The sequence below is a fragment of the Brachycentrus maculatus genome, unplaced genomic scaffold, assembly GCF_059751285.1.
Source record: "Brachycentrus maculatus isolate JH-2025_06_01 unplaced genomic scaffold, ASM5975128v1 h1tg000242l, whole genome shotgun sequence".
Lineage (NCBI taxonomy): Eukaryota > Metazoa > Arthropoda > Insecta > Trichoptera > Brachycentridae > Brachycentrus > Brachycentrus maculatus.
In genome coordinates, this window is record NW_028280993.1 from 17,763 (window position 1) to 35,134 (window position 17,372).

General features: G+C 33.1%; 2 protein-coding genes and 1 long non-coding RNA gene across 4 annotated transcripts; 2 read left to right on the forward strand and 1 right to left on the reverse strand.

Moving 5' to 3' along the window:
- The first annotated feature begins 355 nt into the window (after positions 1 to 355).
- LOC148306373 (uncharacterized) lies at positions 356 to 5,562 on the forward strand. The gene is made up of 2 exons (XM_088265059.1): positions 356 to 1,201; positions 1,315 to 5,562. Exon 1 carries the CDS (start codon positions 356 to 358, stop codon positions 1,040 to 1,042), a length of 687 nt encoding a protein of 228 aa, XP_088121185.1. The 3' UTR covers positions 1,043 to 1,201; positions 1,315 to 5,562.
- Positions 5,563 to 7,119: 1,557 nt separating this feature from the next.
- LOC148306374 (uncharacterized) lies at positions 7,120 to 11,537 on the reverse strand. The gene is made up of 3 exons (XR_015838015.1): positions 11,485 to 11,537; positions 10,178 to 10,256; positions 7,120 to 8,752 (listed from the first exon to the last, which is right to left on the reverse strand). It is a non-coding gene; the product is annotated as an uncharacterized LOC148306374 (long non-coding RNA).
- Positions 11,538 to 14,546: 3,009 nt separating this feature from the next.
- On the forward strand, positions 14,547 to 16,918 carry LOC148306375 (uncharacterized). Of its 2 annotated transcripts, none has more exons than XM_088265114.1 (3): positions 14,547 to 15,266; positions 15,853 to 15,957; positions 16,124 to 16,918. In XM_088265114.1, exons 1-3 carry the CDS (start codon positions 15,199 to 15,201, stop codon positions 16,485 to 16,487), a joined length of 537 nt encoding a protein of 178 aa, XP_088121240.1. In that variant the 5' UTR covers positions 14,547 to 15,198; the 3' UTR covers positions 16,488 to 16,918. The 2 variants fall into 2 exon arrangements, with proteins under 2 accessions (XP_088121240.1, XP_088121239.1); XM_088265113.1 differs by having other exon boundaries at positions 14,850 to 15,266; positions 16,118 to 16,918.
- Positions 16,919 to 17,372: the final 454 nt, after the last annotated feature.

The window sequence follows — 17,372 nt, forward strand, 5'->3', positions numbered from 1 at the left end:
GAGATGAACACGGAGATGAACACCGAGATGAACACGGAGATGAACAAAGAGATGAACATGGAGATGAACACGGAGATGAACACGGAGATGAAGACGGAGATGATTACGGAGATGAACACTGAGATGAACACGGAGATGAACACGGAGATGAACACCGAGATGAACATGGAGATGAAAACGGAGATGAACACGGAGATGAACACGGAGATGAACACCGAGATGAACACGGAGATGAACAAAGTGATGAACACGGAGATGAACACGGAGATGAAAACGGAGATGAACACGCTATGAAGACGGAAACGGAGATGAACACGGAGATGTACACTGAGATGAACACGGATATGAACACGCTATGAAGACGGAAACGAAGATGAACACGGAGATGAAAACGGAGATGAGCACGGAGATGAACACCGAGATGAACACGGAGATGAACAAAGAGATGAACACGGAGATGAAGACGGAGATGAACACCGAGATGAACACGGAGATGAACACGGAGATGAACACGGAGATGAACACCGAGATGAACACGGAAACGGAGATGAAAACGGAGATGAACACGGAGATGAACACGGAGATGAACACGGAGATGAACACGGAGATGATCACGGATATGATCACGGAGATGAACACGGAGATAAAGACGGAAACGGAGATGAAGACAGAAACGGAGATGAAAACGGAGATGAACACTGAGATGAACACTGAGATGAACATGGAAACGGAGATGAAAACGGAGATGAACACTGAGATGAATACGGAGATGAACACCAAGATGAACGCGGAGATAAAAAAGGAGAAGAACACGGAGATGAACACGGAAACGGAAATGAAAATGGAGACGAAAACGGAGATGAACAAGGAGATGAACACGGAGATGAACACGGAGATGAACACCGAGATGAACACGGAGATGAACACGGAGATGAAGACGGAGATGAAGACGAAGATGAGGACGGAGATGAAGACGGAGATGAAAATGAAGATGAACACGGATATGAACACGGAGATGAAGATGGAGATGATGACGAAATGAAGACGGAAATGAACACGGAGATGAAGACGGAGATGAACATGGAGATGGAAGATGAAATGAACAATAAGATGGAAGATGAAATGAACAATAAGATGACATGAATATGTAGACGGAGATGAAGACGATGATGTAGACGGAGATGGAGACGGAGAAAAAGTAGTGAGTGAGATGAGATAGTCAAGTACTAGATCATTGTGATCACTTAAAGATATCATCTTTATTTGATATTACACAAATATTTTCACTATTTTCAATATTATTAATATTTTTAGTATTTATTTAATACTACCCTGGGCTGGTCCCTGAAGCGCAGGAGTGATCATCTTACCTTCATGTAAGTATTGATCAAGATGCAGTGCATAAAGGTAGGTTAGCTAGTTGCTCTTGTGGTAGGTACTTCATACTTCTAAATTCATAATATAAATACAGTCGAACTCGGTTATAACGAGGATGAAGGGACCGACTGATTTTGCTCGTTATAACCGTTCCTCGTTATGTCCGAAAACATGTATTATTTTTTTTAATACCTATCACATGAAGTTTTTTTTTATTTGAAACGGTCACAAAACACAATATGTCATAATCGAAACATAATTCATACAATTCACCCATTACGCACATGTCATATTTTACTGTCAATCCAGTTTTCCTATAAAAAATGGGAAATCTTGTGCTGCTTGAGTACAAAACCATTGTAGCAGTTTGATTAAAATTCGTACGATCACAGTTCCCATATTTTTTTTAATGCAGATAAAAATACAATATTGACACTGAGAATGACAAAAACTTTTTAAACACTCCAATTTTAATTGCCTGTTCACGAGAGACGCTTTTTCTTATTAGTACATTTGTTGATTATTCGAGGATTTGTTTTTAACGGACCTGCTCTAGAATTGATCTGACATTCCCCACCTCGTAATGTTTATTATGCTATGTCCATAGTAAGCATAGATAGAACATACAAAATTACGAAACAATCGTAAAAATCCCCGAAAAAAACATGACGTTCAAAAAATATATAATAAGTTATTGTAACTAAGTAGGTCCTTACAGACATGACAAAGCTTGCAATTTGCAACATGCAATTCAAAACCCATATGCGTGAAACCTTTTTTTTACTGTCGGTCACAACACCAAATTAGTACTTAAGAGTCATAAACGCAATCCCATCCCGGCGGCTACGGTCTAATTGCCCGGTCGGATTTTATTGCTTAAGGCCGAAAATGTTTTAAAGCATTCAAATATTTTCAACATTAAAAAAAAGACGATCTCTTTTTGCTCCCTATCCTATAGCCGAGAAGTTCTTCGTTATAACCGTGAATAAATGTATGGTGAAAATCAGAAACCAAAATGTCAACGAATGTTTCCTCGCTACATCACGCTATAACCGTGCTCGTAATAACCGAGTTCGACTGTATACGATTTAAAAAAATTGCTCACTGTTCGGTATTTATTTGGAAAAGACCTGGCAACACTGCTTACAAGTCACCGTCGACGGTATACCGATCCTTGCAAAGTCGCTGTTGAGCATATCTATACGGTTTAGTTCTCTGCTTCAAAAAATTTCGCAACATCTCCGAGTCCGACGTAATGTTGACATTTGAATGATTACGGCTCGGATAAACAAAAAACGAACGCAAATATCCAACTATGATAGGAGACTCGTCGGTTGCCGGGAGCCGCAGCCGGGAGGATGTCGGACGGCCAATGCGGCGACGCGATGCATGTCTGTTCTTGTTCCGATTCGGAACAAGCACGGACAAAAAACATCACCTCCAGAGTTAATTTCTGAATTGCAATCAAGATATTTATTTGTTTACATATTTTTACTACTTTTTTGTTAGTTTGGGGTGTATCACCCTCTTCTTCTTCTAAATACCTAGTTCGATTTGCCCCATAATTTACTAGCGAATTGAAATCGTTTTTACTCGAATTTAGCCGGTCTTCGAGAAAATTTAAAATTTATGTGGGACATACGGAGAACTGTCAAAATCAGTTATAATAGGTGCATATTATGATTTGAACTGTGAGAAAAAAACTCAATATTAGTTAATATTATTGACTGTAGGCATTGTACTTATGAATTAAAGGCTACACGATAAAGATAATCATCAAACATGAATTATCTAAATTTCACGAGCACGCAACGGAATTATGTAGGAGCAATGAGGATTATTTTCTCGTTACTTCTGGAGTTGCTATACTTACTAAATATACAAGAATGACTTGCATGTCACGTAACACGTGCTGATGAAATTTTAAATCTGCGGATAAATGTAAGATTAGCACTTAATGTGAAGTTCTATAGGAACCAACATGCGTGGTATTTTATTCAGTTTTAGATGAATAAGTTGATACCACATATAGATTGGATCAAACGCCGAATAACGAAGTCAGAGCTCAGCTAGTGTCCGCATGCCGCATGCGACATGCGACTGAAATTTCATACATGGAAAATCTTTGTTTCACACCGACAATTTTACAAAAAATCAGATGTTTAAATCAATGTTTAGATCAACACAAAACACAATAATAATAATAGGAATATACAATACATACACGTTTTTTTATAAATTAAATTATTATAATCACACAATAATAGACACATGGGATCCTAAAAATAATTATTTGTAATCAATTTGAATATAATAAAAAACAAATGAAAAAAAATCACTAAGTAATTCATTATTTTAATATCCACATTAAACATTTAAAAACAAATATTACTGAGCCCGCCATCCACCCGCAGCAGTTATAGAGACCTGAGGGACTCTCTGTCAGCTGCACATAGAGGAAAATCTTCAAAATATTTCTGAACAAATAAATAATGCTCTATTCAATTAATGAGGGGGGAGGAGGACGTACGGACAGAGGCCGACACTTCGTCCTTACCCCTCGGGATCCCCTCATTACCTCTTTTACTTTTAATAAAATAAAAACAATAAGAAAACAAAATATAACAATGTTTCCAAAAATAAAAAAATCGAAATACAATTTAAGACGAACACAAACAATGACTTAAAGACTAAAGTAATAGAGAACTAGTTCTAGTAACTAATATTTTAAAAAAACACTGTTATTTACACAAATATTACTATAACAAAAATACAATACACATTTTTTCAAGTATAAGTTTTACGAATATAGATGAAAAAATAATTTGACGTGAAAGGAAATGAAGCTGATTGTGTAATATAAATTTGCCAAAATAAATATTGTTTACAAAACACGACGTCCGTGCATGATCCGTGTACACTTCTGAAGGGTAATAATGACCAAAGTGCAGAAAAACAAACACTGACGAATATAGACCACATAGGCAAACATTTTTGAGGTTATAGGTTGAATTTCGTATAACACATTATTTAGGATTTTGCAAAAACCGTAAATACATCTCCAACATTTGGGAAGAAAAATAAATTAAGCTAGTGGAGACCACAGAAAAAAGATAAAACATTGCCACGATCAAAATCCAAAATGCAAGGCACAGCATTGATCTTTTATACTTATTGGCATATTTTGCCATCGGGTTTCATTAAGGGTTATTTGTATTTAATGTTTATATGTGGTATATAATTTTGATCTAAGTATGCCGTATGGACGTTTTGCTTGAAGGTAAGGGAATAATAAATCATCTATAAATAGGTTGTCGGCGCCATTTCTTTTCGCCATCTATTTTTTTTATTTCATTATTAATCTTTTAAAATCAAGTCTGTCGAAAAGAATTCAGAGTTGTTCTGCACTTATAATTTGACGACAGGAATGAAATGGCCCCGTTTTTTGTTGTTGTTGCGAAATATGTATAAGGTAAGTGTCTATAATACTGACCTAGTTTTTGTCTTAAGCCGGTCCATATTTTTAAAATATTTATTTAATATTAAAACGGCTTGATAATTTTTTTAATTTATTTTTATTTTTTAATGGGATAGTTTTATCCTTACAAAGTTAAAAAAATAATAGTCAAAAGTCAAGTGCATATATTAAAATCCACGCAATAAACAGTTAAAGGCTTTGTATTCAATACTGACCTATTCGAAATGGATTATTTCATAATACTGACCGCTGTTGCCCCTATTACTGACTATGAGTGAAAAAAACAACTAAATTCATATTTTAATATATTTTACCATATGTAAACTGGAGTAAGATATAAGTATTTGTAATGGAAATAAATGTAAAAGTAAGTACTTATGTGACAATTTATTATTTATTAAAAAAAAAACATATTGGTTAAACAAAATGTATTGTTAATGTATTTTTTTAAGCTCACTATAAATAAGTAATTCTGGAATGGAATAATTTCCTCTAGCATTTAGTCACACCGGTTCTGGAATTGTTTTTATGATTCCTTCTGAAGTATACTATATAGTATCCTGTTTTTCTGGCACTTCCAGTTCAGGCATACCACGACCTTGATCAAAGCGGAACCATCCTTTTTGGGATTTATTACAATTCCTAAAAAATTCCCCTTCCTACTTTACAATACAGGACTCATTTTATTTTAGTTTTTACGAGGAAGATTTTTTCCTTGGTGATTTTCAGTTTTTTTTTCTTCTTTTCTGCCACTTTATCTTCTGGCACACAGAGACTGCTTAATCTTTCCTGTCCAGAGTAAAAAAAAACAATCCGCGGGTTCCGAAGGGGGTACTGGCAATACCCCAAGTAAAATGCTAAAAATACAGGTTTTTCACAAATTCGACTAATGTCAAAATGTTTATCATGCTATTGTTATTCTATTTTTTCCATTTAAATTTGAATTTTCTGCAATAAACAATAATTTTCAAAAAAACATAGTTGTGAAGAAGTTCTCTGCGGAAATGACATTCAATTCCGCCCAATGTTTAAGCATCACTGGACACTAGGCGCTTCAGCCGGAAACGATGCAAGCGAGAGGGGGTGAGGAGAGAAAGAGAGAGAGAGAAGCATACTACTCGGTACATACTAGCGGGTTTCTAATTTGTTGTATATTATGGTGAAAAAAAAACAAAGAATGGTAAAAAAATCAGAAAAAGCGAGAAACAATACAAAAATGACATTACGTTGTATGAACAGTTTGGACTTGGGTTTGGGAATATCTGTCCATCTGTAGCCTGATTTGGAAGTGAACAAATTTTCTTCATTTCTACTGTTGTCTACCATATGTACGGGCTTGACGCTGTTAGAGTCAGATTCATCAAGTTCTTGGATTATATAGTTATCTGAGTCGGCGTCGGAAGCATAATCTTTATTTTCTAACCCTAAATGGAATTCATCATCACTTATATACATACATCAGTGTCCGTATAGCTCAGAAGTTGATCAATCATATCATCTGTCAATTATTTTCCACTCATTGTTAGGGTAAAGTAAATATTAAAATTATGACAATTTAATTAGTGTAAAAAGGTAGATATTTATAAAATAAATATGAAAATGCAATTGCACCAAGAAAATTCAGTAGATAATTTAAATTAATAATAATTCTTATTAGAAACGAAAAAAAACACTCTGTATTTGCCAAATAACGCTTGCGTAACGAGAACACGATTCACACGCGTGCAAATTTGGGAATCTACCGCCGATGGTTAAACTGTGGAGATAGATACAGCGCTAGTAAAGAAATTGATATCCCCTTCGGAACGGGACAGTTAAACGCTGTTAGAACATTTAAGATCGTGGGATTTGGAGGTTTACAAGGAGTAACCTCATTTGGGTGTGCAACATTAGAGCATGATGGTAGTGTGCCTGATATGTATATACATATATATATATATATATATATATATATATATATATATATATATATATATATATATATATATATATATATATATATATATATATATATATATATATATATATATATATATATATATATATATATATATATATATATATATATATATATATATATTTATATATATATATATATATATATATATATATATATATATATATATATATATATATATATATATATATATATATATATATATATATATATATATATATATATATATATATATATATATATATATATATATATATATATATATATATATATATATATATATATATTTATATTCTACTAACCCTTATCCGCACCCGATGGTGCACTGCATCTGCACTGATGTTGTATTGACGCAGTGTTATCTCGATGGTTACTTACATGAAGGCAAGGTGATCACTCATGCGAGTATAGTGGAATCAGTTTATGTTTGATAATAAACAAAGTTTTTTTTGTTGATATTATGTTAAAAAAGAAAAAATAAATTGTATTTTAACATAAGAAAAATCACAAAAAGATGGCTCAGAACGAAACTCCTTTTCTGAAATAGTATGTGTTTATAATACTGATCTAGATTCGTTTCTATTACTGACCGCTGAAACTATTTATTATAATTATAAAACCAAGCAAAAATATATAGGTCAGAATTAGGCCCCCATAATCCAAAAACTGTATGCTATCCAAAGCACGCAAGAAATTTAAGTATTTAAGAATTTTCACAAATTTATGTAAACTTTAAAAATGCTCTCGTCTTACTCATTACTGACCTATAGGTCAGTAAAGGAAACTAATGAAATTTCGGGTGAATGTAATACTGACAACTTTTATTTTATAAATGTATTGTATCAATCATATGGTTATTTCACAAATACTTTGTTTTTTGTAAATTCAATACACTAAACTAACTAACACATATAAAATATTAGTAAATATCAATCATATAAAAATAATACACCTTTAAAATAAAACTTGAAAGATTAGGCTTGTCTGTTAAGGATTTTCCGTGTGCGCGCGCTACTTGCCAGATGTCCAAACTATAACTGATATTTCAAATATGAAAAATCAAAATATTGACTGTAAAACATTGTCATCACATAACACAAGCATGGCTGCAGTGTTGGTAATATTAAAAATTAGTAATAATTGAACCAGTGTCTTATTATCTGTTGTTTCTTTGAAATAGGTCAGCAATAGGGGCTAGGTCAGTTTTATAGACACTTACCTTATGTATTAATATCATTACCGCACTGACCGGACATATCTACCTGTAGTCTGTGGTAGGTGATCAATCTTTTCTCAGTATGTACGAGTGTGTATTGAATATTTATAGAAGTATGTATTATGTTAGAAAATAACTGATTATTTGAGTGACATTAATTTAATTCATTTTTTTAATTTAAAAATATTTTAACTACAAACGCGATACCTGAAATGTAATACTTAAATATTTTGATAATGCATATTCTTAGATTCAGTATGGAAATACTCAATAGGTATTATATCTCGACGGCGTTTATTACGTTGTTGTAGTATAAAAGTAGGAATATCATACACAGATATTATTTGGAGAATTTGCTATTTACTTTACCTAAAACCACGAGAAAATTATGGATGGTGAGGCGTAAGCAGTCCGTAATTAAAAATTTAATCAAGTTCTGGTAGATGGGGGAAACTGTATCCCTACATATGTATTTTTTGTATATGGTCGAGAATATTATTGATTTAACAATAATTATTTGATTTATAAAAATAAAATACACATAATATTAAGAGAATCAATATATTTATTTAAAAACATTATGTACGTACGTTCAAACACCGAAGATCTATGTATGTAAATAGTAACCACTGCGAAATTGTTTACTTCCATGTGCACCACATTGTAAAAATGTAAACATAATGTTTTTTTTTTGTTTTTGTAACATCTATGTAGTTTGTGATTGCTGAAAACAACACAAGCAATGAATTAATTAATTAGCTAAAATAGTTATTACAACTAAAAAGCAAGCACTTTTTTGAAAGGGAATTATTTTTGTCCTCAAAACGGGACATCTACCAATTTTTACGTAATAGTATGTATATTCAAGAAAACGCGTATTTTTTTATAGTTTTTTATGTATTAATAAAAAGAAAAGGAATGTTGAAAAAGTAAATAAGAGGAATAAATAATGTAAAAAATTATGTTGTTTTATATTTTTCTGATGAACAAATTCCTTAAGTATAAGTGGGTTTGCTTTTAAAAAAGAATGGAATTATTGGCAGGATTTAAAAAAAATCTTTACTAACAACATCGCTTTAAGTACTCCGATGTAGTTGTGTTTTTTCTGTCGTCCACAACTTATTCATCTGTGAAAAGACTCTTTCTACGGGCGCATTTGTTCCGGGCAAGCATAAAATGAAACGGCTACTAGAAACTACCGTCGATTTTTTTGCACTTTCTTAAAAAAATTGTAACCGTGTGTTGCCCTTTTTTCGAAAACGGGACATTTCGACGTCCAAAAAATTTTACTCGGGGACAACGGGATAGGCTATCTAAAACGGGACGGTGCCGTTCAAAACGGGACGTATGTTCACTTTACCCATTATGCCAGTGTCGCGCTATCAAACTTGTTCGCTATGGTGGCTTTGAGTGTGTTGGTGCTTTACTATATTTTGGGGAGCTATGTCCTAGCTACAATGCTTAAGCTTATCAATTTGTTTAGTAATAGGTGAATGAAAAGTGAATGAATTACGATATGTTAGAAATTGTTTTTTTTTTGTATGTGCTTTTAAATGAAATATTAATGTGAATTGTGAAAAATAAGCCATTTCGTTTCTACGTGGCTGATAAGTTAACTATTGAGAAAATTGAGCAAGTGAGATTTAAAGATTAAGGATATGAATGAGATAACTTTGAGACGGACTGTTTTTTTCTGTACTAACAAATCATTATAAATACTTATAGTTGTTGCAAACTATCACTTTGCGATAAAAAGTCAATTAAATAATAAATAAAATAAGCAAGTTTTGTCCTTATTTAAATTTCAAAATAAATCAGCATTCGTTATTGCTTTGTTATTGTTATTTGATTGTTTGGAACGTAAGCTGATATGAGATGATGAAGAATGTCATACACCGCCCGCAAAATAAGTTTATGGTTTACTTTTTCTTCTTCTTCTTTTTAATGGCTTTTCACCCATCTTGGGTGTTATAGCCAGTGTCGAGTTAAGTTTATGGTTTATGAAAAAAAACACTTTGTCAAAAGTAATGTACCAACACAAATCGGACAGTTAACTCAAATTTATTCTAAATTTATTCACATTTAAAAAAATCAATGAATCGAATTGCGTTGTTATAAATTATGTGTACCGTACCTAGATTTACATTACCTGGGGAGATGTGATTTGATGTGTGATAATGAAGAAATACATCCAGCGCCTGCAGATATATCCGAAGTTGAAGAAGAAGCTATTGAAAAAAATGTAAATGTAAATAAACTATAATTTTTTCACATCTCATCAAAGATGAAGAAGAATATGGAAGTCTGGGCATTTACGGGGCTGACGACCGTCATTGGCTGGTTTAAGTGATCACTTTACACTCGTGTAAAATTCACCAATTCTACCTAATAATGGTTGGGATATCCTGGAGAGACCACATCTCGAACCACGAGGTATTGTACTACGAATAATCGAAAAAAGAAGGCACCTACTCGCGACTAGACGCGCCGAAGGGATCGGTCCCGTGTTGTAGTTATATTGATATCAGTAGTGATTTTTTATCCATACTTTTGATTTATGAAAATTAAGAGGGAAGTATATTTTTGTTGACAAAGTATTACAAAATACACCTAATGAAAGACAAATATTGATGAATAAAATAATTAAGAGCAAAGTGTATTTTTACTGAACAAAATATTGTATTACAAAAAATAAGTAGAATCAATATTTTAAAAAAAAAACGACGTACAAAACACCCGTCCTTAGTGTGTTAAAATACAGATACGCAAATTTACACCGCGCTGCCTTCGACGATACAGATTGATTTTACCCTTTACAACGTTGCCAAATCTATGCAACAGCAAATATATTTTTTATAAATACTGTTTCTATTATTAAAAATAATACTATTTATGAATCACAGATTACGGTAATGTGAGGGCACATTACCGTAATCTGTGATGTTGAATTTTTTTATTATATTAATTAATAAGGGGGGGGGGGTGAATTGCCAACAAAAAAACTTTTGGCGGTATGGTTGGAAGACAGTTACATAAAACTAAAAATCTTACAGTTTTGAAGTTTTAATTCCTTCTCGTCGAGTGACACAATTCACAAAAAAGTTTTGTAAGGATAAGATAAAGTTTGATTTAATTAGGTTTTTTATGAGAGTTGCATTATTATTTATCTTTATTACGAAGTTTATACATCAGTGAGTGGGTTTTTGTTACTTCTACTCGTAGGTTTTAATGTTGTTTTATTTAAATCTGTGTTGAGAACAGGAGGGGTGATCTAGTTTGAGATAATCATTGACTTCTCGGCATTTGGTCATTACTGGGAGGGAGTCTTGTTAAGTTTGGTTTAGTTATGAAAATTTGTTGGGTTAGGTAAGATTCCAGTAATTTATGTAAATATAGATTAGGTTAGGTTTAATTTGGTTTAGGTAAGATTTGTTAGGTTATGTTAAATTCTGATACCTCGAAGAAACCCATTTGACCAGGATGTTCTCGATGGCGGCCGTTGAGATGGGTTGGTTTGATTGCTCCTCCTCGTTGTCAGCTTTTCTTCGAGTTTCATCATGTTGCTGGACTACTAGTACTTGGCACTACAGTTGTCAGCTCTTCTTAGTGTTCTTCAACGAGCTCGTGCGCTGAACCACTCGAGTGTCCTCAGCTGCTTCTCCCTGCATCGGAATGCAGTCCGCGAGTGGCGTAATGGACGAGCATAAATATCGTTGTGCGCAGCGTTCGTTATGCGAGGCATCACTGTAAATTAATAATTAAATAATTATTGTTTGAGAAGAAAAAAAATAATTGTATTTTAAGTTAATAATATAAATAAACAATTATTTTACAATTGGTGTAATGGTTACCGTATTTAGCTACCGTGTTGGAGCTCCTGGGTTCGATTCCCTTGTGAAAATAAATATTAATGATTTTACACTGTAATATTTATTTAATGTTACCCTGGGCTGGTCTTTTAAGCGCAGGAGTGATCACCTTACATTCATCTAAGTATTGATCAAGATAACACTGCAACATATAAACGCGGTGTTAAATTGATGGTTAACACATGAAGGAAATGTAATCAGCCCTCCGCATCAGGTATCAGTCTACTGCGATACCTGAAGCGTATCCTCGTATATTAAAAAATAAGAAATGAAGAAATTAGGATTAAAACCAGAATAGCTAAAAAATTTAAACGCCTGGTTAATAGTTGTTTATAGCAATTTCTCCAATTTAACAACAACAAATTTCTTGAATACTCAGATGAACGATATTTTTAAATCGGTGACTTTTACCGATGACTTGATGGTCACCACTTTTACCGGACACCCGATTCTCCGCAAAGCGACGACCCTGGTCCTAGTTATATTATTACAGATTAAAATATAACATCGTTTTAAAGTTAGAAGAAAAAAAAACACTTAATGACCTTAGATCATTTATAAACCTTGTACATCATAATAAGCAAGGTAATAAATAGATGCAACTCTAAACTGACCATTTATTTTTGTCCTCAAAACGGGACATCTACCAATTTTTTACGCATTAGTATATATATTCAAGATAACACATATTTATTCATAGTTTTTATGTATTAATAAAAAGAAAAGGAAAGTTGATAAAGAAAATAAGAGAAATAAATAATACGAACATGAAAAAATGTTGTTTTAATGAACAAATTTTCACAGTATTTATAAATTTTGAGTATTTCATAAATTTTGTTAAGTGGGTTTGCTTTTATAAATTAGTTAGTCTTTGCACATGACTCACCAGCCACCTGCTGTAGCCATATGCACCGAAATCAAGCTAGGATTTGTTCAGCAAAGTTATATGAAACGGCTATATGTAGGTACTACAAACTATCGTCGATTTTTTGCACTTTTTTTAATTGTTACCTGGTGTTGCTTTTTTTTTTAAACGGGACATTTCGACGTCCCGAAACTTTAAAACGGGACGTACGGTTACTTTATGCAACTTCCATCTAAAAAAAAAGTGTTTACATATTATAAGTTTTCTTATACAGTACACTCCCGATTTTCCCGGATGTATGCTTTAAAAATCCCGTATAATTGATTTCACAGTTAATTCGAAAACATGAAGAAAATGTAGACAAATATAATTTTAAAACTGCGCTCGTGTATACCTACTTGCTTAGTAAGGCGCACGTGTTGGCAGCGTGACTCGACTAGAGACGACTAACCTTATAAAACTTATGCACTTGAAAAAATATTTTTTGAGGTTGATACCACAAAGTATCGTATGGATTATATCGGGTAAGATCCGATCATTTAGATTTAGATGATCCGCATCAGTAAATCCGTACTCTAATACGGAAACAATAAATCTTTCGTCGAATAAATAGCACCCATGAGGCTGGAGAATTTTTATCACAAATATTATGACTAAAGAATTATTTAAAAAAAACAAGTTATCAAAGTAATTCACAAATATTTTAAGCCATAACCACCACATATAAGTGAGATACTGTTATATCACTGCGGACAACAAATAAGCTCGGTCCTCAATACGTGTTTAGACATTATAAGTACCTACATATCGCTCACTCCTTTCAACAACGTCATATAAAAAAAAATCGTCAATTTTCAGTTGTGCATGTTTTCGGAATGCCCAGAAAATGTACTATATCCCAGCAAAAGCGGCATATTTTTAACTTAATATTTACCCGCTACAGGGCAGAAAGTGTTGTTTTTGTATTTTGGAGAAAAGATATTGATTAAATATTTTTTTAAATATACTAAAAAATTTTGAATGGAGAAAAAACATTCAGGTTTTGAGATCTGTTGCACAGTAAAAAGTTCAATAAATGGCTTGATATTTATTTTTAATACATTTTTTTATATTTTTGAACTTTAAAAACAAAATCCTGAAAATCTAGTTTTTTGATACGTTGTTGAAAGGAGTGAGCGATATGTGAGAACGGAATAGATCCATACACATACTATATACATATTTTTAATAAAACATTATTCTATTTCGAATTTACTATTTAATCAGATACATACATTATCATTTCTGTGTACGTACCTTATGTAGGTTAGATTTAAGTACAAACTGCTTACGAAAGTAGTCTTTTGTATAAAATGACGACAAAACCAAACATTTTGCATTTGCGGCATTTTGGATGATTTGGAAATAATATACGTAAATAAATTGTGCAGTATAAAAAATATATAATTTTCATTAGTAGTACCAACGCTTTTCGGATTATGATTCGAAATGAATTCAGAACATGTTTTAATAAATACGAGGAACGTGCAAAAGGGTCAAAGCAATGTATGTATGAAACACGGCTGCCCAAACTTAAAACATAGTAAGGGACATTTTTTTGTAAAACATTTTTTTTGCGTTTTGGACTAAGTGGATTCTACTTAGTCCAAAAATGATTAAAAAAAACGTACTTAAAAAAAAATGTCCCTTACTGTGTTTTAAGTATGGGCAGCCGAACAGTTATTACTCAGAAAATTTACTATCCTTTTTTAAAACAAAACTAGTTTTGCTCGGGATCGATTTGCAAAGTGCCGCTAATTTTATTCGCGATGATAATCGCGACGATAATTTATGTTTATTACAATTCATTTAATTTTTCGTGTCTGGTTTCTCGAGCTTTCTTAACATTTTCGGTTGAGAATGACAATAAGGAAATCCAATTATTATATTATTGACCGTTGTCTCGGTATTCGTTGCCATTATTTACGATCAAGGAAGACGCTTCAGTCGTCGGCAGTTCTCTTCGAAGATTCTTACAGTTCAGTTATCATAATCAAATCTAATTATTAAAAAATGAAGAATATTACATCATGCTTAAAAAATCATAGAAATCCGAATAAGTTCTCGAAAACATGTCAACTGAGAAGTTCGCGCTACTTGAGCGTCAATAGGTTGCAGAAAATTAGCCGCTTGCCGGTTATGGTTAATGGTTGGCGGATGAGTGAAGGAAAGCAGTCACGTGTGAAGAAGGATGGGGAGATGAGGCTTTGTTCTGCGGTTCATAGCAATCAGTTCCAGCAAAATGCATTTATTACAATGAACTCGAGTGACATTAAAATGGTTGTTGCCGAGTTCCATTTTACAAACGCCATTCTGTGTCGATATCTAACTCTGTCAACAACAAAAATTCCAAGTTAGAGAGAATTTAAATTTATTTTAAAACTAGTTTATTTTAAAATGACAATTAAACAACTTTTAAACGGGAACGGGGGTGGGTTAGCTGGAGTGAAACTAGCTTTCGACAGGTAATAAAATATTTGTTTTGTATTATTATTTTACTACAAGTCATTTTATAATTACCATATGTTTCTTTAAATAAAATTCTAATAAATACTTCGAGAGAATAATGACTAAAACAGCATTTATTACGCTGACTAGAAATGTAAAGAACATCCATATTTTAATTTCATTGCAAATAAATTAGTTTACTTTATTTCTGGTCACGCTTTACTTATCTGTAATTAGTTTTAAATTTACATATTATAGGTATCTCAACGAAGCATCTGTTGTTTTTAAATATTTAAATAAATGTAGTGTGATTATAATACATTAATCTGAACATCACAGGGCTTATGACTTGGCACTTGGCTGGCTTAAGCGATCACTTTATACACTAGCCACCAATATGTCCATTATTGAACAACCATATTGGATTATATTTTTAATTATACAATGTAGATGCACTGTTATTGGATTCCATTAGTATACATTGATTGTAATTTTGATTGTAATTTTAAACCTAACCACCACGGGGTACGGATCTGTCAATAATGTTGAAATTTATGATTATTATGCTGATATCAATGTACAATATGAATGCACTTGCCTTAGGTTCCACGACAGCAGCCCTTCGGGTCACGGGTATTACGGCGGCCATATACCCGGACCCACATACCATCCGCATCCGCACCAGTCCACCGGACACATATACAAACAGTAAGTTAAATACCGTTTTTCAAAAAGCATGTTAAAATGGTTTGGTGAGTTTCTCCCTTTATTACTAACAGTCACATATTTATACTAATTTTACAGGAGAGCGTTTTGCATTATAACCATTATTTTTTTCGCCTTAAAAATGATGAGTGCTATTCTCCAGTTACAGCTTCAGCCATTCTCACGGAGGAGGAAACAGCAAAGGAGGTGGCGCTGCCTTATCCGCTCTCACCCTTCTATCGTTCCTCTTCTTCCTCAACATCCTGCAGCAATGTCTCAAGGACCAGATGATGTCCATGTCTCCTCAAGTCATGGTGATGGCCTCCGGCAAGGACCAGCCCGTCACCAGAGCCGAGCCGGCAAGTGCCGAGATGACTCCGCTCACCCGAGACAAAACTTATACGCTTATCCGAGGGGTCGGTCCAACTTACCCGGGGAATTCGGAAACCGTTTCTAACAATGCGCGGACAGCGCCCATCTTTATTAACGCTATGGGAGATGGAATAGGAGAAGTTATAAACGAGCAAAGATAGATTGAATTTGTCTTAACCTTCAATACCGCTCCATTTAAGGATTACATACATACATTGGTAAAGGTCCCACACCGGTGGAACACGAAAACCATCACACTTACCTGTTACCGCACACCCGGACTTTACTGAACCCCTTTTCTGACAAATCCTTTATGTATAATTGTTTCTTATTAACGCTATGGGAGATGGAATAGGAGAAGTTATAAACGAGCAAAGATAGATTGAATATGTCTTAACCTTCAATACCGCTCCATTTAAGGATTACATACATACACTGGTAAAGGTCCCACACCGGTCGAACACGAAAACCATCACACTTACCTGTTGCCGCACACCCGGACTTTACTGAACCCCTTTTCTGACAAATCCTTTATGTATAATTGTTTCTTTTGTACGTCGTATTTAGGATGTTATTAAAGTTTAAAACACTACACCAGTCTTGTTTTACTTCCGTTAACGTAAACATCACACAAAATCATCACTCAAATTATAAGAAAATTAGTGTCACGATCAAATGGAATATTATTACACTGTGGAAGGAAAACATTTCAAAACGTGAAATATCTTGTCGAGTTGGCTGCTCGGAATATATGTGAGGAGTCGAAAAAAAAAATTTATATATATATATATATACAATATATATATATATATATATATATATATATATATATATATATATATATATATATATATATATATATATATATATATTCATTTATATATAAATTACAGAAATCGCCTTCATTCATGTATCACTGTTGGGGGCCATCATCTTTCTGATGTCATCTTCAAGACTTGATGATGTACCAAGTAAAATAAAGTAAATCTCATTTCTGTTAGTTGCGCCATTTTTTTTAAATAGCCCTTCAAAAACTTCACTGTCTG